The 22,477-nt window shown below is 42.9% G+C and overlaps 2 protein-coding genes across 11 annotated transcripts in view; one reads left to right on the top strand and one right to left on the bottom strand.

Annotated features, from left to right (window-relative positions):
• The first annotated feature begins 52 nt into the window (after positions 1-52).
• LOC124970172 (paired immunoglobulin-like type 2 receptor alpha) lies at positions 53-15,395 on the top strand. 2 transcript variants are annotated; one of them, XM_047533322.1, is made up of 7 exons: positions 53-294; positions 617-1,006; positions 10,566-10,739; positions 12,556-12,586; positions 13,483-13,532; positions 13,734-13,795; positions 13,936-15,395. In XM_047533322.1, the coding sequence occupies exons 1-7, from the start codon at positions 135-137 to the stop codon at positions 14,056-14,058; spliced, it is 990 nt and encodes a 329-aa protein (XP_047389278.1). In that variant the 5' UTR covers positions 53-134; the 3' UTR covers positions 14,059-15,395. The 2 variants fall into 2 exon arrangements, with proteins under 2 accessions (XP_047389278.1, XP_047389279.1); XM_047533323.1 differs by having other exon boundaries at positions 55-294; positions 13,734-13,765.
• Zcwpw1 (zinc finger CW-type and PWWP domain containing 1) overlaps positions 14,701-22,477 on the bottom strand; it is a 21,382-nt gene continuing 13,605 nt past the window's right edge. For 6 of the 9 annotated variants that reach the window (XM_047533314.1, XM_047533318.1, XM_047533317.1 and 3 more), the window contains 10 exons: positions 21,554-21,670; positions 20,711-20,831; positions 19,812-19,887; positions 19,306-19,410; positions 18,247-18,330; positions 17,609-17,675; positions 17,174-17,265; positions 16,436-16,496; positions 15,796-15,930; positions 14,701-15,249 (listed from right to left, as the gene is read on the bottom strand). In XM_047533314.1, the coding sequence (XP_047389270.1) occupies positions 14,936-15,249; positions 15,796-15,930; positions 16,436-16,496; positions 17,174-17,265; positions 17,609-17,675; positions 18,247-18,330; positions 19,306-19,410; positions 19,812-19,887; positions 20,711-20,831; positions 21,554-21,670 (1,172 nt within the window). In that variant the 3' untranslated portion in view covers positions 14,701-14,935. The other 3 variants (XM_047533320.1, XM_047533321.1, XR_007106083.1) reach the window with 3 other exon arrangements.

Here is a 22,477-nt window from a genome sequence, read left to right as displayed (position 1 = left end):
TCTGCAATAGAGAAAAAGAAGAAGTCAGATTGATAAAGGAAGTGTTAGTCATCCAGGGAGGTGGGAAGGCCTCCAACTTCCTAGGGTCCCCTAAAGGAGCTGACCCTGGCTCTCCAGCTGCTCTACCGGGGACCATGCCGCTCATGCGAGTCCCCCAGGGGCTCCTCCACAGGGCCTCCTCTCCTGCCCTCACAGCTCTGCTTGTCTCATCCCCTGGAGGACAGCAGACCATGGGTTGGGTCCTGCTGCCGCTGCTGCTGCTGCTGCCGCCACCAACCACATCCCTGCACACTTGTGAGTGGCCAGGACCCCCTGGCTAGGCTCTACCTAAGCCACGGAAGGGGCCAGAGGGCTGGTGGCAACGGCTGGGCATATGGAGAGGGGTCACTTGGAAGGCCAGCCAGCCTGCCACCACCAACAGGAGGTAGACATTCCACAGGGTGGGTCCGTCTCAACCCTTCACCCTCTGTCCTCCTCCAAGACTAGAGATGGGGACCCCAGAGGGACAGCCGGTCATGTGTCCCCTGACCACCTGTGGAGGAAGGTGCTAGGAGGTCTGGGGTAATCCTCTCTGTCGCTTACAGTGGCTTCAAATTCTCTCCCCTCCCTCCTCAAGGTCACTCAGCAGGATCCAGAGAAGCCTACAGCTATGGGGTCAACCAACCAAAGAACATCTCTGCCCCCAAGGGTGGCTCCGTTAGTATCACTTTCAGCTTCTGCTACCCCTGGGAGATAGCCAAGAATCCCAATGTGAAAATATCCTGGAGACGGAAAGAATTCCATGGGCCATTTTTCTACAACCAGACCCCAGCTTTCACCCATGAGGACTTCAAGGACCGGCTGTCTCTGGACTGGAAGAAGGGTCAGAATTTCGGCTCCCTCACTATCCGGAACCTGCGGGAGGAGGACAGGTCCACCTACTTCTGCCGAGTCCAGCTGAATACGAAGAACGAAGGCGTAAAGCAGTGGCAGTCCATCGAGGGGACTGCACTCACCATCACCCCCGGTGAGTCCCCTGCTGAGGCCGAGGCGTCCCTGGAACCCTCATCCCCCCGTCTCCTCTCCCTGCTCCGCCCACACCCCTGTCAACTTCACCTTTGCTCTTCCCTGTAATCGCCCCCAAACTGGAGCTGCTTCTCCTGACTTTGCCCCTCCAGCCCCACCCAGCTCCCAGGCCTAGGCACCCACCAGACTCACCGGTGACTCTTCCTTACTGCTCCAGACGGGCCCTTCTGCCCTCGCCCCATGACCTCGAGGTGGACTTGACTCCTCCAAGACCTAACTTGCCTTCATGTGGCGTGTCTGGGCCCCAGCCACCCCCAGGGTGGGCATGTACCTTGTGAGTCCCCACGGCCCTCAGCTCAGCCCAGAAGGCACAGCACGTGCCCCCAGTGGATGGCTCGGTGCCCCTGGGCCCTGGAAAACCCCGCATTTCCTAACCTCCCAGTTCTCTCTCTTGCTCTGCCTCCCAGAATGCATCCCTCATCTGGCTTCCCTGGGCTCTTCTCTGCCCTTCCTGCTTCCTTCTTCTCCTTCCTCACCCCTCGCCCTTAGCCAGGTTCTTCCAGTCACAATGTCCCCATCCTGCTTTCTCCCCTGTCCTGGTCACTCAATGCACCTCCGCAGTGCCAGTACTGGCAGCTCCCACTTGCGCACTGCACCATGGCCCCGCCAGAGAGCTGGACATTTTCTCAGTTAACCTTCACCACGACCCTACCATATCAGTAGGTGATCTCATCTTATGCCCTCTCTTATTTTAAAGATGGGGAACCCGAGGCCAGCAGAATCTACACATCTGCCCAAAGTCACGCTAGTGGTGTGCATGGGACGTGAAGGGACCATTCAACTGCAGAACCCTGGTCTCCTAACCACCGGCCACACGCCTTGCCCATCGAGTTGGTCCTATTACTTCTCTGGACCTACTTTTTAACCTAATAATGAGGAGCATTTACACACTCCAATAGCAGTCTGTAGGGGTGTTGGAATTGGGACCTGTTTGTTCACAGAGAAGTGCGTAATGGGGGGCTCCCAGGAGGCGGTCATAAGGCAGTACATTGCCTCTAGAAACTTTTTCAGGAATCTAATAATCTACTAAGTGGGTCTGCTTTTCATAATGACCTGCGCTAGCAATCTCAACGTCAGTGATAATGACTCCTCCCTACCAGAGCGGACCCTGCTCCCACTGTGACCCACTGCCCCATCCTAACCACTGTGCTGGTTTTAGAGTAGATAGAAGCGCTCAGCCTGAATTTAGCAAGATAGCCTGGATTTATATTTCCAGTTCCTCCTACCTACTTCCTTAAATGACCTTTTCTGAGAGATTTTGGGTTTTCTCAGGCCCCTCTTCCTCCTTCCCTAATTCCTCTCGGCTTTTCTCTTTTCTTTGATTTAGTCAGACTTACTGTGAGGTTTTGGTTTGGTTTGGTTTGGGTTTGGGTTTGGGTCTTGTGGTGCTGAGGATCAAACCCAAGACTCTGCATGTTAGGCAAGTTCAATACCATTGAGCTACGCCCTCATCCCAACAGTGAGTTTTTTGTCAAGCCAAAATAAAGTGATAAAAAGAAATGGTTGCTGGACCTCGTGGCAGGTCTATGATCCTAGGGGCCGGAGGCTGAGGCAGGAGAATCAGGAGTTCAAAGCCAGCCTGAGCAACTTATTGAGACCTTGTCTCTAAAAATACAAAGAAGCTCTGGGGATGTGGATCAGTGGTTAAGTGACTCTGGGTTCAATCCCCAGTACCAAAAAAAAAAAAAAAAAGTCAGTTTTGATCCAATGGAAGTAGCGGCATGCTAAGATATCACAAACTGAAGGACTATTTGCAGTAAGTATAACTGTTTGTGGTTGGCTTACTAATTTATTTTATGTAACTTTACTTTTATAACCAAATTTCATTTGAGTATTCTCATTTGTGAGAATTCTTTTCTATTTAAACAAAAATTCCCATCTCCCACTAGAAATTGAAAATATTTACTTTAAAATTCTTACTTTTTTTTCTAATTTTTGAATGATTTCATTTCTTTTCACAAAACATCTTTAATGTACTGAGAATTTATTTTTATATATGGCATGAAGTACAAAACTAAATTTATTTTTTAAAAAATTTTTATTTGTTTTAATTAGTTATACATGACAGAATGCATTTTGATACATCATATATAATGAAGTACAATTTATCATTCTTCTGGTTATACATGATGTAGAATCCCCCCAGTTGTATCGTTATAGTTATATATGCACATAGGATAATAATGTCTGTTTCATTCTACTACCGTTCATATCCCCTACCCCCTCCCCTCCCTTCAATCCCCTCTACCTAATCTAAAGTAACCCTACTCTTCCCTAGGCCCCCTCCATTGTGAATTAGCATCTGCTAATGAATTAGCATCAGAGAAAACATTGACTTTTGGTTTTTGGGGGATTGACTTATTTTGCTTAGCATGATATTCTCCAGCTCCATCTATTTACTGGCAAATGTCATAATTTCATTCTGCTTTAAGGCTGAGTAATATTCATCATATATATGATGATGTATACATATATATCACATTTTTATCCCTGTTAAAGGGCACCTAGGTTGATTTCATAGTTTAGCTATTGTGAATTAAGATGCTATAAACATTGATGCGACTACATCACTGTAATAGGCTGATTTTTAAGTCCTTTGGGTATAAGCTGAGGAGTGGGATAATTGGGTCCAATGTTGGTTCCATTCCAAGTTTTCTGAGGAATCTCCATACCACTTTTCCATAATGGTCGCACCAGCAATGTACGAGTGTACCTTTTTCCCCACATCCTCGCCAACATTTATTGTTGCTTGTATTCTTGATCATTGCCATTCTGATTGGGGTGAGATAAAATCATAGAGTAGTTTTGATTTGCATTTTTCTAATTGCTAAAGATGTTGAATGTTTTTTCATATATTTATTGATCAATTGTATTTCTTCTGTGAAGTGTCTGTTCAGTCCCTTAGCCCATTTATTGACTGGGTTATCATGGTTTTTTGGTGTTAAGTTTTTGAGTTCTTTGTATATCCTAAATGGATTTTTATACAACTAAATTTTTAATTAACTAAGTTGATTTTTAAGCAACAAATCGATTATCCCAGTTCCATTTAATGAATATATATTCTCTTCTTCTGAAACAGAGGACCTGATTTTTTTGTTTTAATTTTGTGGTGCTGGAGATTGAACCCAGGCTTCATGCATGCGACAGTGCTCCACCTCTGAGCTGCCCCCCAAAGCCTGCCACACCCGCTCCGCAGCAGCCCTGGTTTTCATATTCTTTTGCAGAATAGCCTTCTTTTCTGGTTGCCTATTCTGTTCACTGATCTTTTTTCTTTTTTTTTTTTTTTGAATATAGAAACAATATGAATTTATTGCTCACAATTCCAGAGGCTGGGAAATCCAAGGTCAGGGTGCTAGATTTTTTTCTGGTGAGGGCTCCCTCTGCTTCACAAGCTTTTACTTGCCATTGAATCCAGGGCGTCATGCATCTAGACAAGCACTCTGCCACTGGGACACACCCCAAATGCCATAATTTTATCCTTCTTTATGGCTGAGTAATATTCCATTGTGTATATATACCAGTTTCTTTATCCATTCGTCAATTGAAGGGCATCTAGGTTGATTCCACAGTCTAGCTATTGTGAATTGAACTGCTTATGAACACTGATGTGGCTGCATCACTGTAGTATGCTGATTTTAAGTCTTTTGGGTATAAACTGAGGAGTGGAATAGCTGGGGTCAAATGGTGGGTCCATTCCAAGTTTTCTGAGGAATCTCCATACTGCTTTCCAGAGTGGCTGCACCAATTTGCAACTCCACCAGCAATGTATGAGTGTGTCTTTATCCCCACATCCATGCCAACACTTATTATTGCTTGTATTCCTGATAATAGCCATTCTAATTGGAGTTAGCTTAAATCTTAGGGTGGTTTTAATTTGCATTTCTCTAATTACTAGGGATGATGAGCACTTTTTCATATATTTGTTGATCACCTATATATCTTCTTCTGTGAAGTGTCTACCCATTGGGTTCTTTGCATATTGTGTGTAAAGTTTTTTAAGTTCTTTATAAACTTTGGAGATGAGTGCTCTGTCTGAAGTGTGTGTGGAAAAGATTTCTCTCACTCTGTAGGCTCTCTTAACATTATTGTTTCCTGTGCTGAGAAAAATCTTTTTTGTTTGAATCTATCACATTTATTGATTCTTGCTTTTATTTCTTGTGCTATGGGGGTCTTGTTAAGGAAGTCTGGTCCTAAGCCAATGTGATGGAGATTCAGGCCTACTTTTTCTTCTATTTGGTGAAGGGTCTCAGGTCTAATTTCTAGATCCTTGATCCATTCTGAGTTGAGTTTTGTACAGGGTGAGAGATAGGGGTTTAGTTTCATTTTACTGCATATGGATTTCCAGTTTCGCCAGCAACATTTGTTGAAGAGGCTATCTTTTCTCCATTGTAAGTTTTTGGCACCTTTGTCTAGTATGAGGTTACTGTACTTATGTGGGTATGTCTCTGTGTCTTCTATCCTGCACCATTGGTCTACCTGCCTATTTTGGTGCCAGTACCATGCCATTTTGTTACTATTGCTCTATAGTACAGTTTAAGGTCTGGTATTGTGATACCTCCTGCATCACTCTTCCTGCCCAGGATTGCTTTGGCTATTCTGGGTCTTTTGTTCTTCAGATGAATTTCATGATTGCCTTTTCTGTTTCTATGAGAAATGTCATAGGGATTTTAATTGGAATTGAGTTACATCTGTATAGCGTCTTTGGAAGTATGGCCATTTTGATAATATTAATTCTGCCTACCCAAGAACATGGGAGATCTTTCCATCTTCTAAGGTCTTCTTCAATTTCTTTCTTTAATGTTTTCATTGTAGAGATGTTTCACCTCTTTAGTTAGATTGATTTCCTAAGTATTTTTTTTAGGCTATTGTGAACAGAGTTGTTTTCCTCATTTCCCTTTCAGATGTTTCATCGCTTATGTATAAAATGCTTTAGATTTATGTGTGTTGATTTTATGTCCTGCTATTTTGCTGAATTCATTGATGAGGTCTAGAAGTTTTTTGGTGGAGTTTTATGGATCCTCTAAATAGAAAATCATGTCATCAGCAAATAGTGACAGCTATGATAGTGGGCAAATCTATTTGTTATACTGTAGATAATAATTAAACTCATTCTGTTTATTTTGACAATATTATTAACGTCCTCATAGGGGCTATTTGGTTTAGGGTTGCATATTGTCTGTACTGGGCACTGCTAACATTGATCTTCCCCTTAAAGAAAGATTAGGATAAACTTCTTTTGCTTTAATTTCCCCAGTTTGTGGTAACTTGTTACAACAGTCATAGGAAAGCAATATGGAAACACTAAGGAAAGATAAGACAATTAAAGTACCCAATCTGAATAAAGGGAGTTCCCATAATGGAAGAAGAAATAAAGGCCATGGGGAAGAGAATATCAGAGGGAAAAAAAGGCTAGGAAAAAGAGCCCACAAAAAAAAAAAATGGACAGAAATAAAAGATCTGGGTGGTGTACACCTGTAATCCCAGTGAATCAGGAGGCTGAGGCAGGAGGATCACAAGTTTGAGACCAACCTCAGTAACTTAGACAGGCCCTAAGGATTTAGCAAGACCCTGTCTCAAAATGAAAACATTAAAAAAGGGTGGGGATGTGACTCAGTAGTTAAGCAACCCTGAGTTTAATCCCAAGTACCAAAAAAAAAAAAAAAAGAAATAAATTAAAGACCCCTATCAGGGCCCCAAAATGTAAAATTTCAAAACACCAGGGATAAAAAGAAGATCCAATGATCTCCAGGGAGGAAAGAAACAGGTCCCATATGGAGATATGGGAATCAGAACAGCTGTCACCATCTCAACAGTGACAAAAAGTTGAAAAACCATGGTTGAATGTCTGGAATTCTCATGGGAAACCACTTCATTCATTCACTTAACAAGTATTGATTGCATGCCTATCATGTCAAGTGCTAATCTGGGCACTGGAGAGAGTCATTAAAAACACCCAAAGATAGGACCTACTTTGGGGTGAGGGAACAAAAAATGAGTAAATGAATTTTGTATGTGAATCAGTTGGTGGTGAAAAAGAGAAGAGGGGAAAAAGAAGCAGAACAAGTGAGATGGAGATTCTAAGGACATTTCTTCATACAGATTGAACTGAGGATGCCTCTGTTGTACTTGGCAGAGTGACAACAGGAAATTGCCACTTAAAACAAGGTAACTGGGGAGAGTTTTCAGTGAGACACAATTTGGGGAACCAATCAGGGACAGTGAAGCACCCTGGTATTAACAGTAGGCCAGAGGAGCAAAGAGGGAATGCAAGAGGATTGGAATGTATAAGGGGGTCCAGAGAGGAGCTGTGGCTACTGGAGAGGTACAACTATGCCCATCATGAAGGCCCGGAAATGAGTGCCCTGACCCGCTCTCCTCGACCCCTCCATCTCCTGCTGGTGGCTCTGACTGGCTATTAAATGGAAAATCAGAGGGTGAGAGAGGCCCATGATGGAGTCCACCACAGTCAACCTCCAAAGACACAAAACAGGGTGGAAAAGTGTTTGGGGGCAGATCTAGGAAAACCAGCAGAAAGATCCAACCTAGCTGCAGATCTACAGGAAGTAAGCGAGCGATTGGGAGTAGAACATTCCAATCTGGTAGGACAAGACTGGCAGAAGTAGAGTGAAGAGGCAGAGGGTAGTAGGAGGTGAGGTTAGAACAGGCAGTGGGGACAGAACTTGTGTGGCTTAAAAGACAGGGAAAGACCTAAGTTTCTCTCTGAGTATCACAGGAGCTAATGAGGTCTTCCTTTACCAGTGTGCAGAGATGTGATGGACACATTCAGTGGCTCCCTCTGGCTGCTTTAGGGAGAATAAGCCTTTGATGAATGAGAAGTGATGTATCTTGGAATAGGGCAATGGCAATGGAGGAGGTGAGAGGTAGTTGGAACTGGTAATATGTTAAAGACAGAGCAGGCAGAGTTTGCACATGGATTCCATGTGGGATGACTCCAAGGCCTTTGGCCTTAGCATCTTGAAGGACGGAATGGCCTCAATAGGGGAGGGAAAGGAAATGAGGAGGAACAGGTGTGGGAGGAAATCAAGAGTTGTGTTTTGAACACTTAAGTCTGAGTTGTTACTGGACATACAAGTGGCAGCATGAGCAGGCATTAAGACATGAATCAGCAGTGCAGGGAGAAAGTTCCCTGATAGATTTGGGAGTAATCAGGATATTGATGGGATTTAAATGTCATGGGACTGGATGAGATCATCTGGGAAATGAGCATAGATAGAGAGGAGATCCTGAGACTGAGCCCTGACATTTGAGACTGTGAAAATATAAACAGGAATCAACAAAGACAGAGAAGAAGCCAAGAGTGAGGAAGGGTAAGAGAGAGAGAGAGAGAGTGGTGTCCCAGAAGCCAAATGAACTATGCAGGTGAAGTATTGAATGCTGGGTGAGGCCTGAGGTGCACCTGCCGTTCCAGCCATTTGGGAGGCTGAGGCAGGAGGACTGCTTGAGCAGTTCAAAGGCAACCTGGCAACATAGAGAGATCCTGTCTCAAAAGAGAAAGAAGGGAAGGAAGGGAGGGAGGGAGGGAGGGAGGGAGGGAAAGAAAAAGAAAAAAGGCTAACAGTTGAGTAAGATGAAGAAAATAAAAAGACGGGTGGCAAGATCTAAATTTCAATAATCTCCGATTTCAATAATACTGGGTATTGTCCTCCACTCAGATCAGTTAAAAAAAAAGAAGACAACCTCTTGTTTTAATCTGCATTTTAAAAATTATGGATTTTAGCATCACAGTTATCATTTAATGAAATGAATTAGAATTGCAGTGTTTTTCATATTTCCCTATGTTCTGGAAACCTCTACCTAGAAATTATGTTCCTTAAATTGTTATATGTCCATAAAATCTCCTGAGCTTGGAGTCTTTATGAAAGGTACAGCATTCTCAATTTTTTCTTATTTTTCTATAGACCAGTTAGTTTATTATTTCTTACATCAATTTTTTAAAATTTGTTTATCAAAAGGTCATCTATTTCAGAGATTTTCCCATGTATCTGCCTATAACGGAGCATACATTCTCTCACAAGTTCAACAGACCTTTACTGTTGTTAGGTCTGCTTGTATTTTATATCTTCCTCTCAGTAACCAGTTCCTGAATTTCTTACTTCTAATTGCTGCCCATTTCTCAGTCAATTGATTCCTACATAGATTTTCATTACTTTCTGCCTCTGAGTTTCTTTGGTGTGACTCTTCTGTTTTGGTACTTTTTCTTTAGAAACTGAATATTTCATTCATTTAAAAAATGTCTTCCCATTTTAAACAATGAAAGCATTTAGTATTATGAATTTAGAGTACAGTTTTAGTCATATTCCTGAGTTTTTTTAAACATATGTAATCTATATTCTGGGTTTTATTTCATAAAATTATGTAATTATATATTATTTCTTTAAGAATAAAAATATTTAGTTCTCAGCTAAGAGAATTTAAACTTTTGTTGATCTTTTATTTTAATTGACATAGTTATACATAATTATGGTGTACACTGTCATGTTTCAATACATGTAACTTTTATTAATTTCTAATAAGAACGGAAAATAATTTAGTTCACACGCACCTGAAATTTTTATTTTAGTTTGCTACTTTTTCTTGCAGTTGAATACTATGTTAATTTTTAATGATCATTAAACATCTACAAAGAAGGTACAATCTGTTTGTAGGTCCCAAAGGTCAACGTTAATTTAACTTTAAAAACATTTCCAATATACATTAAGTGCTTTACAGGTATTTCTTACACACTTGAATCACCTAATGAGGGGGTTACATTCTGAGAAATGCAATGTTGATTTCTTCCTCCTGTGAACATAAGAGTGTATTTACACAGACTAAGATGGCTATGATGTCCCGAGGTGAAACAATCTTACGGGACCACTGTTGTACATGCTATTAATCATTGACTGCAACATTGTTACACAGTTCTTGGGTATATCAAAGCGACTCTGTAAAAATACACATACTGTTCAGTTGTACTCCTAAGAGGCCCCTAGAGTAGCCAAATTCATAGAGCTAGAAAGTCAAATGGTGGCTGCCAGGGCCTGGGGGAGGGGAGATGAGGAAGTTGATAGATGGGTACAGTTTCCATAAAGGAAGTTGAAAATGTTCTGGAGCTGGATAGTGGTGTTGTTTGCACAGAAAATGAAGGTACTTAGTGCCACTGAACTGTATCCTTACATGTGGTTAAAACAATATCATGTATTTATAGGAATAAAAATAAAACTTTAAGCCTGTGATTTACTTAACCCTATTTGTAAGTGACAAAGTGAGGGTCTGAGGACACACCACCAATAAGTGGTGTAGAGTCAGGTTTAAGCTGGGTCATCTGGATTTTCAGCACTTAGCATTTTGCATTTTTTTTACTCCCTCCTCATGTGAACTCCTGACAGCTGCTTCCCCACCCATATTTCCCAAACTAGTGAACAAGAATGCAAAACTCTCACCCAGATGCCCCCACTTCTCCAGTGGAGGATATCTGCTTATTTCTTATCTTTCCCCAGCCGTCAAAACCTCCAAAACCACCACAACTGGCATCGAGGTCACAGAGAGCAAGATGAGCCCAGGGTATCAGTCCCTGAGTCTGGGAGCTACAGTAGGGGTGGCACTGGCCACTGCTGTGTTTGTAACTGCAATTTGGGGACTGATGGTCCTCCTCAGATGGAAAAGAAGTAAAGGTAAGTGGTTCAGCATGGACCCTCTGCCCAAGCTTCCAGATTAGGTGATTCTTAGCACTTACCTGCATCAGAATCACCGAAGGTACTTCTTAAAAATGCAACTAGCTGTGGGGCTCCCCTCAAACCCACCAAGTCCGGCTCTGAGGTCTGTGCTTGGAAATCTGCCTTTTAATAGACCCTACAAGTGGGATCAAGTTTTGAGAACCACCAGTCCTTGTCCACACAGTCAGATCATACACCAGTTCTTCTCCCTTTAAACAGTCATCTCTCATCAATTCTCACCTTTTGGTTCATGGAGAAGAGAGGGCTTGCCCTGGGAAAAGTAAAGGAGAGAGCAGAAGGGACAGGAAATTGACCCAACTCAGCAAGGACTGGTTCACTACCCACTTTCACAGACTAGTTTGAAACTGGAGAAACAAAGCGGAAAAAGCAGATTCTGCTTTTCAAGAAACTCAGAGGTAGCAGTGGTGGTAGTGGGAAAAGCAAAGTGGGGAAAGATCACGATTCCAGTTTTTACAGAATCAAAAGACAAAATCAAATACTTAGGAAAAAGCCTAATCCAGAAAGTGAAAAGTTATATGCTGGAAACAAAGTACAAAACATTGTGAAAAGAAATTAAAGAAGTCATAAATAATGGAAAAAAATTGGAAAGACATCTCATAATCATGAATTGAAAAAATTAATGTTAAGATGCCCATGTTGGGGCTGGGGCTGTAGCTCAGTGGTAGAGCGTTTGCCTAGCATGTGTGAAGCACTGGCTTCAATTCTCAGCACCACATAAAAATAAATGAATAAAATAAAGGTCCATCAACAACTAAAAAAAATTTTTTAAAGAGATGCCCATATCACCCAAAGGTATCTACAGATTCAGTGCAATCCCTATCAAAATCCCAATGACATTTCTTTCTGAAATGAAAATTTCATCCTAAAATTGGAATTTCAAAAGTCTCCAAATAAGTCGAGCATGGTGGCGCACTCCTATATGGCTCAGGAGGCTAAGGTCAGAGGATCACAAGTTCAAAGCCAGACTCAACAATTTAGCAAGATTCTGTCTCAAAATAAAAAAACTAAAAAGGGCTGGGGATGTGGCTCCTTGGTTAAGCACCCCTGGGTTCAATCCCTGCTACCAAAAACCAAAAACACTCCAAATAGCCAAATGTGGAGAACTCACTCTTCTGGATTTCAAAACATAATACAAAGCTACAGTATCAAAATAGCCTGGTACTGGCATAAAGGCAGACACTGGAACAATACAGAGAACCCAGAAATAAACTCTTGAATATACAATCAAATGATATTCAGCAAGAACTCTAAGAACAATAAATAGGGGAAAGGAAGAAGACCAGCTGAGAGTTAAGGGGAATGGCCCACAGTGTCCACAGAAGTCCTGAACACAATTCCAATCCTGAAGCTGACTCTCCAAGGGGCAGAAGCGGCCAGCACTAAGAAGAAAGTGCTAGAAGCTGTTTTTGTGAAGGGAGAGGAAGGAAAGAACAGTGGGGGTAACTGCAGAGGAGGTCAAGGAGGAAGGTAGGAGGAAGGAAGTTCAATGGGGAAGAAGGAAGTAAAGTTTGGAGACAGGGCAGGAGTGAGGGGGCAACATACCCAGAAGAGCCTGACTTAGGATTTGCTATCCAGGACAGTAAGAGGTGAGGACTGGCTGCAGCATGCCAGCTGAGTCCCATGCCCTTCCTTGTTGGGGCAGACCTTCTCTGCTGCCCTGGCCCCTTAAAGACTGAGTGCAGGACACTGCTGAGGTGGCAAGATGGAGGATCACCATGGATATCACACTGACATTCTGTTGGTCCTCTCACAGGTCAGCCTACCAAAGTCCAAAGCCCAGTCAGGTAAGTGTTTGTCCTCCCAAGGGGCAAGCTGGGGAGAGGGGCTGGTTTGGGAAGTCTTGGAAAAACCACACAAGGTGCTTGTTGGAGCCACTCTCCTATCCCATCCACAACTCATCGGTCCCTGTCCGCCTTTGTCCTCCAACAGGCCAGGCTCTTTCCCTAAGCAGACTTCACCTCCTGGTAAAGAGCAGAGTACACAGACTTTCAGAGACTCTCCTTCAGAACTGCTCCCTCCAGTCTTTTGCCTGGGTCCTCTTTCCTTCTCTCCTCAGCTGCAGCTTATGTTCATCTGGTCTCCTCTCAGCCTTGAACGTGTCTTCCTAGACACAGCTCCCCAGATCTTCCTGTCCTTCTTGCTCTCTTTCCAGCATGTCCCTTCCCTTGTGAATGCCCCACGAACCCCAGGCATCCTCTGCCTCCAGCTCACCATCTCTCTTGTCCTCCCATTTCCATACTTTCCCTCTCTCTCCCTGCCCAACTGCTCTTCTTCCACATCTCCAGGTTCCTTCTCCTTCCAGAGACCCAGCCTGAGCCCGTGCCCAGAGAACCTGACACTAACTCAAATCTGTTCTGTTCTCCCAGTTTTAGCCATGACAGTGCCAGCAGAGAGAACAGGGCTGACCCTCCCTATTTCTTGTTTCTACCTTCCCCCAGTACAAGCAGCTTTCCTAGAAAAACCCACCTTCAGTTAGTGCTGAGACTACTGGGCAACTCCACCAAGGGACTCTGATTCCTCTCTTCCAGGCAGCCTCCTTCTGGGGGGCCTAACACCATCACATTCATCCTCAGTGTGACAGGGCAAGTTTTAGTGTCCCCCCAAAAGAGAACCAGCTCCCAGCATGTCCTCTTTTATGCCCAGCCTCTAACCTACTTCTCAACCTTTTGTCCCCATGCAGTGAACTCTTCCCAAACACTGAGAAGCAATACGAGAATGTCGGGTATACAGGTAAGTCTTACCACCCCCATTCCCACGCCACCCCTTACCTCCACATGCACACCTGTGCTCGCCCCCATTCTATTCCTCACTTCATCCCCCCGATGTGACCTGCCCCCGGCCTAGCAGATACCCTGACTCTGCAGCCTGTCATCTGTCCACCTGCCTGCCACACCACCTGCCCTCAGCACTCCTTGATTTCTCCCTCCCTAGGACACGACATAGACTTGAAAGTGAACCCCGAGGTAAGCAGCTCGAATGTGGCCCTGAAAGAGGTAAGGGGGAGTTGGAGAAGGTGGCATACAAGGAATGGAGGGCCTGTGGTGTGGGCAGGACACTCAGGATGTAGGCCTCTGCTTTAGGAGTGAGTGAGTTCCTCTTCCACTAACATCCTCTTCTTCTGGTTCTCATCCAGGATGACAACATTGTCTATGCCTCCCTCTTCCTCCCCAACTCAACCTTGCCAGGAGCAGCTCCCAGCCAAACTCTTCACAGGGGCTCCCCAGAAGAGACCCTATATTCTGTCCTGAAGGTCTAAAGAGTGGGATTGAATGATGATCTTAGAATCAACTATGCTCTCAATGGGAACGATCACAGCTTCCAAGAATATCCCAGGCTGGACACAGACAACTCAGAAATCAGGAAGTTTGAAGGACACAAGGAAACCGAAGCAGCCATCTACTCCAGTTCCCTCTTTTAACTTCCTAGCCCTTCCCCACAAAACCAAATGTACCCACAGAATTTGCCTAAATGCATATGGGGAGAAAACGATGTCACTTTCAACTTCTGTCTCACAAAGAAAGAATGCTAAAGGACAACTCGTGCCCAAGCCCCCTCTCTTCTAGAATTTTTTTCTCAGTGACTATCTCAGGTCAGGAATCATAAATCCCCAAACCCTGGTAGCCACCACAAAACCCACGTCTGCTTCTTCTGATCTAACCATCATCTCTCACCATAATCACTTGCATGCATTCTAAATGCTTTCCATCACCTCATGGAAACACCACTCCTACCTTAGACCATGTACCCATTTGAGTCACGAAAACAGATGGTTAAAGTGCTCTCCCAAGGCCACAGGGCTAGCTAGCATCACTGAACCAGGATTTGAACCCAGACCTGCCCTTCTGGAGGTTCTCCGAGGACTTAGGTCTTACTGTCTTCCCCAGGATCCTATAACATGCAAGCCTCCCATCAGAGGCACTAATGTGCCACAGTGACATGTGGAGGGAAAGAAGCCAAAATGAAGCACTGCTTAGAGACAAACCAAACCAATCACGTCAGTAACCTGCTTTATTAACACATAAACTGCACAACTGAATTGAACCTTGTAGCCAATTAACAACCCCAACAGTTATCTGCTCAGGGACCCCGAGAGACTCCTCACTGCTAGAGATCAGCAGGGTAAGAGCACAGGACTACTCCTCAAAAAAGGCCGCGGGGAACCCCTCTGCATCCTCTCCGTGCCGCGGCTCCCCTTGCTCCTTGGACTCTCCTCCAATATCTTCCATGAGTTGCTCCAGGTCACTGGAGGCTTCATCTTCAGTGGGGATACTTTCAGCTTCTTTAGTTGGAGGCTCCTGGGGTCTAAGCCCTTCTTTTCCCTCCAGGGGACAAGCCCCATGAGGAGCTGGTTGGGTTGGGCCCTTTGGCATCATTCTAACTTCCTTTTCCTGAGACAAGGTGGTTGCTAAGGCCTTGTTTTGGGGAACCTGGAATTTTTTCTTAGGGCCTAAATGGGGACAAAGTTCAGAGTTCTATTAGGCAGGACTATGCTGGCTTTTTACAAATAAAACTCTAAATTCCTATTTAAAAAAAAAAAAACTCACAGAAAAGATCTCAGTATAAAGAATATGGGCTTTTGGGTCAGAAAGACTTCGATTCAAGCTGTGGATAGCCATGTGCTCAATGTGGGTCCATGAACAAATTTTAAACTCTTTGAGTCTCAGCTGTCCTATATTTAAAATGTCAAATATCCAGTCATAAAGCTACTGAAAGAAATAGAAGGAACAAGCAGCAAAGTACCCATCTAGCGAGTCTACAGTAATATTTAACGAACATTCTCTTCTCCCGATATTCTCCCGTCCCTAGAATCAAGTCAAAACCCATCATGTTTGCACAGTGTGTGCTGGGTGTAATGTGAGGCATGCACTTTTATTCTGACTTTTATTTCTTCTTTAATGTAATGAAAAGCTGTAGAATGTTCAGAAATGATCTAGGAGCAGATATACAGACACGGACCTCATTTCTCTGCATTGTTTTAGGCCTTGAGCCTTACCTGGCTGGTCCAGATTTGAAGTCCTTTGCCCTTCTTTCCTTCCCATTATGGGTTCAGGAGGCACCATGGATTCACTGCCCAGAGGTCTCTTCACTATCTTCTTTTTCACGGTCGCATCTTGTCCATCTGTCATGCCTGCATCACCCCCAGCCCCCAAAATATCAAGGACATTTTTTTCTCTCTCAGTGGCTGTTTGGAAAGAACAGATGGTCTTCCCACATTTAGTCTCTGCCTTGCTCCACATCTGCTCATTCTCAATCTAGTGAGTTCTCTCACTAGTGGCTTCCAGGTCCCCATCCATCTTAGTTTTTTTTTTTTTTTTTTTTTTTTTTTTTTTTTTTTTTTTAATGCCCCCGCCCCCTGCATCTTCTCCTTCTCTTCATTGTTCTTCTGAGCGTCTGCCTTCTCTAGGAAGCCATCTTAAGTGGCTAAGAATTTAAAACCTCCCATCTTTAACCTAACATTTTATAAAACACAGAAATGAGGAGGCTACTTTCCCAATACTATCAGCTAGTCCTGCCTGTGTTTTCAGATCTTGTAGTAGAGATAGCTGGATTCAGCTACCTGAAGACCCTAACACTCTCAGCTTCTGCCCTGCCTTAACTGTGAGACACATCCCCTTTCCAGCTGGCTTGCTTACGTCTTGCCTTGGACTTTTTTGAATGTGTTTTGGTTGGCTTGGGACCAGGCAAAGTTGGGTCCTGTGAATGGGACAGAAAATAAAAATAAAAAGATAAATTCAGTCATGTAACTGTTTTAATAGACAGGGATGCTACAGAACAGTGGGTGGGTGGGTTTCAGGGAATCAAACTGTTCTTTGAGTCTAATACTGTTTAAATCTGTGGTAGCACAGAGAAAAATGTATGGTCACCTTCCCATTCTGTTTGATATTAGTCAATGCAAGGTTTTAATGCATAAAAGAAGGAAATAAAGCTAGGCCACAAGCATAATAAAAGTTGTTAAATTAAAAATAATTAAAAGAGAAAGTGAAAAATCTTTATTTCATATTCCTGAACAAGAGATGCTAAGTAAATGAACGAATGAATATCCTAAGGGTTCACAGAGGAGTAAAAAAGAATACAGAAAAGCAACCTGATTCTTTCATATTGCTCCAGAAAGGACCACAGAGATATGGTAGGAACTGAGATTTATAATCAAGAAAAAATGTTCTAGAGATGTGAGAAATTGAGAGGATGAGGAGGACAGAGGAGAGACTCCCTCTTGTGGAGACCTCTAGGACATAAGACCAGCCAGCTGGGGCTTCTGTAAGGCAGAAACGGAATGGATCATAGCGAAAGTAAACCCGTCATAACCAGATCCTTACAGGACTCTTCTAAAAGGAGATCCTGATCTTACCAATATTTAAAGCTAATCTTACTCTTTTCTCTTCTTTCTCCTCCTCTATCTCTGATTCCTCTTCTTCTTTTTCCAAGCAGGACTCTGGGCTGTTAGCCCCAGAAAGCATTAAGTCTAGAACAGGAAAAGGAAATAAAGGCTAAATAATTTATCCACCCCAAAAGTTGATGAATTTTGGAGCTGATGTGAGGGAATACATCTTCTTCTACCTTCTGTTTCCAAGTGGTATTTTCTTCATAAAATTAGTTCCCAGATTACACGATTCCACCCTCTTCAAAGCCCATCACTATCCACCTACACCCTCTCTTTTCACCCTTTTTTTCCCATTCCTCTCTCCACCCAACTGTCCATCCATCATGAACACTGGATGAAATTCATAAGAGCCTCCTATTACAGAATCCAGAACTAAACTTGAGCTGCCAATTTCAAGGAAGAGTCCCTCCCCTTCCACTTCTACCTTTTCCATCCCCACTGCTGTCAGATCCACTGTAACGGCTCCAGAAACCAAACAAGTTGACCCTCTCCTGAGGGAAGAAGAAACAAAAGTATCATCCACTACCTTCCCGAGGGAGCCTTTATCCTGTCTTCTAAATTTTAGTTCTGACAAAATTTGTATTCATTTTCCATACCATTTCACTTGAAACATCACATTGGGTCTATCTGGACTTTTATGAAGATTAACTATAATCTATTTTCCCAGTTTATTCACAATTTGACAAGTAACAGGGAAAGAGAAATTCAGTTTGTCATTCTCAACCCCACTCTCATCCCCACGGGCAGAACCTGTGAGTAAAAAGTCAGATTAAAACAGAGATTAGGGTACATGATCTGAGACTTGAAGTTAAACAGGGAGGTAGGCTGACCCCTACCACAAACTGTCTCTTTGGGCTGAGAGAAGGTCCCACTTGTCCAAGGACATGGGAAGAAATGGATGACTTAAGGAGTCAAGGGAATCTGGCCTCAGAAGAAAAGAGCAGTTCTAAGGTAACAACTATGGAATGGGAAGGACAACCAGTTTTCTACAGTGGGGAGTAAGGTTTTCTTTGTGTTCAAATCCCAAATAAAAGCAAGAGTGTGATCTGAACACTCTCCCACCCCAATGCTGGTCTGTTCTGCCTTCTGAGCCATCATGATGGCTGCCACCAGTTTCTGGCTGTAGTCCTTATTCCTGCACTTTTTCTGAAACGGAAAAAGATTAAAGTCAAACATAAATACTGCTTAAAGACCATTCAATAATAAATATTAGAGAAGTGATCTCAACATGCTGCCACCCACCAGACATTATTTTAACTATATTTGTTTCCAAGTATTGATATAATACTCCTCTATTCTCAATCTTCTGAGCTCAGATACAGCACTCCTTTCTCCTAATAAACCTCTTATCAATTCCTAGAAAATTTTTTAATCAATACTTTGGTATCCTCTCCAAAGCAAATCTAATGGGAATAAAAAATAAAAAAATAAAAAAAAATCAAAGGATTCAGGTGACCTTACTTTTAAGCTTCTCACAAGTTCCTTTAGATAAAAGTGTTTGATTTAATTCTGTTTCCTTTTCTAAGGCCCCTGAGTTGCTGGGCTTCTGCTCATCTTATGGCTATTGAACCCAAAATACCTACAGGGAGAAAATATGACATACCTAATCCCATTCTTCTAAACCCAGGAAAGGCCTTGGCAATGTCTGGAGACAATTTTTTATTTGCCAGGTTTTATTGTTCTACAAGCAGGAGGCACGGGTAGGGGCAGGGGTAGATGCCAGGAGAACCCAGGGGTGTTGTTAAACATTCTACAGTGCACAGGACAGCCCTCCACAACAAAGGGTTATCTGGTCCAAAATGTCCACAGTGCTGAGAATGGTAAATCCTAAATTAATCTGGGCCCTCATGTCTGCCACTCATGTTTTGGCTCAAGTGTAGAATACCTTCATCTTCAGGATGGTCCCCTACCTGCAAGCAGGGAAGAAGACTGAAAAAAATCTTTACCCCACTGCAACCTAGTAAAAAGAAGAGTGCCTCATAATAGCCTCACCCTTGGTATGACTAATCAGACAAGAAACCATCCCTAAACAGTTTTCCCTGGGAGCAGAGCACATTTAATAAAGGGAAGATTTTGTATTCTAGTTCCCTGTATCACAACAGACCCCCAGGGTTTGCTCACCACTCCTGCTAGCTCCAGGGACAGCTCCTGGAAATTCTTTAGCATGTTGACTGGGATCCAAGCACGAGAAACTGTTTCTCCAAAAAATGTCACGTGGTACTTAGACTGCAATAAAAAATGGTCCTGTTTGGTTCCTGTCCTTCTCTCTGCTTTTCTCCTCTTGCCAGAAAAGGGGGAGAAGTTATGGGAACTCACAAAGAAGGTGCTGTACCTCATATGCTCCCTGAAGCCTGACTCCCCTCTTCCACCTCTTCCCACTATTCTTCCATTCTGACCTCAGGAATCCTAGCCAACGTATCTTTATCAAAACCATAAATGTGCTACTAGTGGGAAAAGATTTAATTAAACACAAGTTTATTTCTAGTGGTTAGTATTTACCTCCATATTTCTAACTCTAATTGTCTGTTTCCACTTATGTCTGCTAGCTATATCTATGTTTCTATCTCTAAACATCTTTTAGGATGGATTTGCTTGTTCATTACTTTGGTTTGAACCAGGAAACTCACAGGCAGAGAATCAAGATGAGAAGCGAAGAGAAAATATTCCCCCAGGTCAGGATCAGATTCTACCATGCCTGGCCACCTAGAGAAGAGAGACAGGCATAGGGGATACAAGAGAAGGTGTCAGATGAACAGAACACAAGCTAATGAATATACATGTACAGAAAAGGGCAATACATGGAGTTAGGGTTGTGGCTCAGTTGTGAAGCGTTTGCCTAGCATGTGTGAGGCACTGGGTTCAATCCTCAGCACCACATAAAAATAAACAAAATAGTTATTAAAAATGTATTTTTTAAAAAAGGAAAGGGCAATACATTTAATAAACAAAGGATCCAAAAGATCCCTCATTAGTACCCTCCAGTGGTCACTTTCAAATGACTGAAGTGACTTCTATCAAAGAAGATCAGATTCTTCCTAGTAGAGATGTCTTACTCTTCTGCACATTCCCACAACCTCAAAAATGAAATCTCCGAGGAAGAAACGATCCTACTCTTCCTCATTCTCTTTATTTTGCATGCTTTAACAACTCAATATTTTAAAATGCCTTAGATCCCCCCTCCTTTTTCCACCCAGTTATAGTAGCATTGCCAGATCTTTCTTCCATACAGATATCATCTAACCCTGAAACCTCAAGAAAACACGCTCTTTCAAAATCTCTGAACTTGTTACTTTGTCTTCTCCCTCACCTCAAGATTTCCTGACCTATGATTGGTAAAACCAATGTACAGAGAATATAATTACTTGCTAAAGATCAGTCTAACTTAAGTTAGACCTTAGAAAGACCTTGCTCTTTCTAAGGCAAGTACTGTTTCCATTACAAATGTTCTCCATTTCTTTCCCTCCCTGCTTGAATCTACCACTCCCAAGTTCAGGATGGATGCTCTCACTTTATCATAGTGCCCTACCAGGGGTAACCATATTGCTTGGCCCAGATGATGGATCCTGGGACATAGGAGGCATAGGCCACATCACTCTCACGCCCTGTCCAGATCTCCTCAGGAATATCACAGCGATTATAATCCAAGTCTGCCAAAAGAGAGAAGGAATGAAGGGACAGGAAGACACTCATAAGGTAAAAATCTAGATGCAGGCTGTGAAGTAGTGTAGGGAGGAAGAAGTGTAGGAAGCAGGTGGAACAAAGTAGCACCTAGAAGAAAAGAATAAGAAGACCCATGGAGGAAATGCAGCCTGAGCCAGAAGTAGGAGTGCCACCTCCTAATACTCTAAGAGATTCCAAACTCCTGCTCACAAACCCTTGTGTGACTCTGCTCCTAGCTATTGAGTAATAAGGGTAATTTCTCTGAGACTATTTACTCATGTGTAAAATAACTGAGCTGGACAAGATCATCATTATTTCTTCAAAGTAGTTTCAAACATTCTAGAATTCTAAGATTACTGGTCTTTCTCACCTGCTTTACCCCATAAATCCCATATCCCTTGCTATCTACCAGACCCATACCAATATTCTAATCAGGATTGACAGGATTAGACCAATACTGAAAAAAATGGAATTCACTCAATACATTCAGAATTCCAGGCCCCTTCTTCACATAACTCTGCAGGTGTCTTTCTCCTATTATTTATGCCCATATTCATCTCCATAGGATAGGAACTTCCTTTCCCCCAGTCACTACAACAACCCCTTCAGTGCTCAATATACCTATGTCATATTTACTCTAAGGAATACATGTCAGGAAAGAAAGGTAAGAACAATAAAACCTGAAAAAAATATTTCTACTTTTTTCTACCTGTATTCTGCTCACAAGACCAATTATCTGGGAGAATTGAGGGGTCAATGTTCCCACGCAGCCGCCTCCATTTCTCACAGTTTGGAGAGGAACACTGGACCCAAACTAAACATCGACCTGTGACAGAAAAAAAAAAAAAAAAAAAACTTTCATAATCTACTCAAAAATAGGTTATTCCTTCTTTTAGGGGGGCAGGGGTAACCGGGGATTGAACTCAGGGGCACTCAACCACTGAGCCACATCCCTGGCCCTATTTTGTATTTCATTTAGAGACAGGGTCTCATTGAATTGCTTAGCATCTCACCCTTGCTTAAGCTGGCTTTGAACTTGTGATCCTCCTGTCTCAGCCTCCCAAGCTGCTGGGATTATAGGCATGCACCACCGTACCCAACAGGTTATTCCTTCTTCAATTCAACTAAAATCAATAATAACCTTCCCACTCCCCCAGAATCACATCTCCATATAAACCTTACATATCAACTAGTCCAATCCCTGGCCTACAACTGGAAAAATCAACATTCAGAGAAGATAATTATTTGCTGAAGATCAATCTACCTTAAGTTAGACCTTAGAACTCAAGCAAGTAGAAGGATGGTTTCTGTATTGATTACTCTTAGCTAAAAAAATTGCCTTAGGAATGCGGGTATAGCTCAGTGGTAGAGTGCTGACACGGCATGTGTTGGGCCCTGTGTCTAATTCGCAGCACTCCTCGCTCCAAAAAAGTTGGTATTTTTCCAGATAGTACTTCATTCTCTGTTCTCATGACACTACTGAAAAGTTCTTTTGAGGGGCTAACCAGCCTCTCTTGTGCTCAATATACAGTTCTTATCCGAATCTCAAGTGATTTACCTGTTACCAAATCACCAAACTGAAACCTTTAAGACCAACAACCTTAGGTTCATTCTGCTCCCAAAGACACTGGTC

The sequence above is a fragment of the Sciurus carolinensis genome, chromosome 18 (assembly GCF_902686445.1).
Source record: "Sciurus carolinensis chromosome 18, mSciCar1.2, whole genome shotgun sequence".
Taxonomy (NCBI): domain Eukaryota; kingdom Metazoa; phylum Chordata; class Mammalia; order Rodentia; family Sciuridae; genus Sciurus; species Sciurus carolinensis.
Note: the sequence above shows the minus strand (reverse complement) of the source record. Positions and strands in the feature narration are given on the sequence as shown.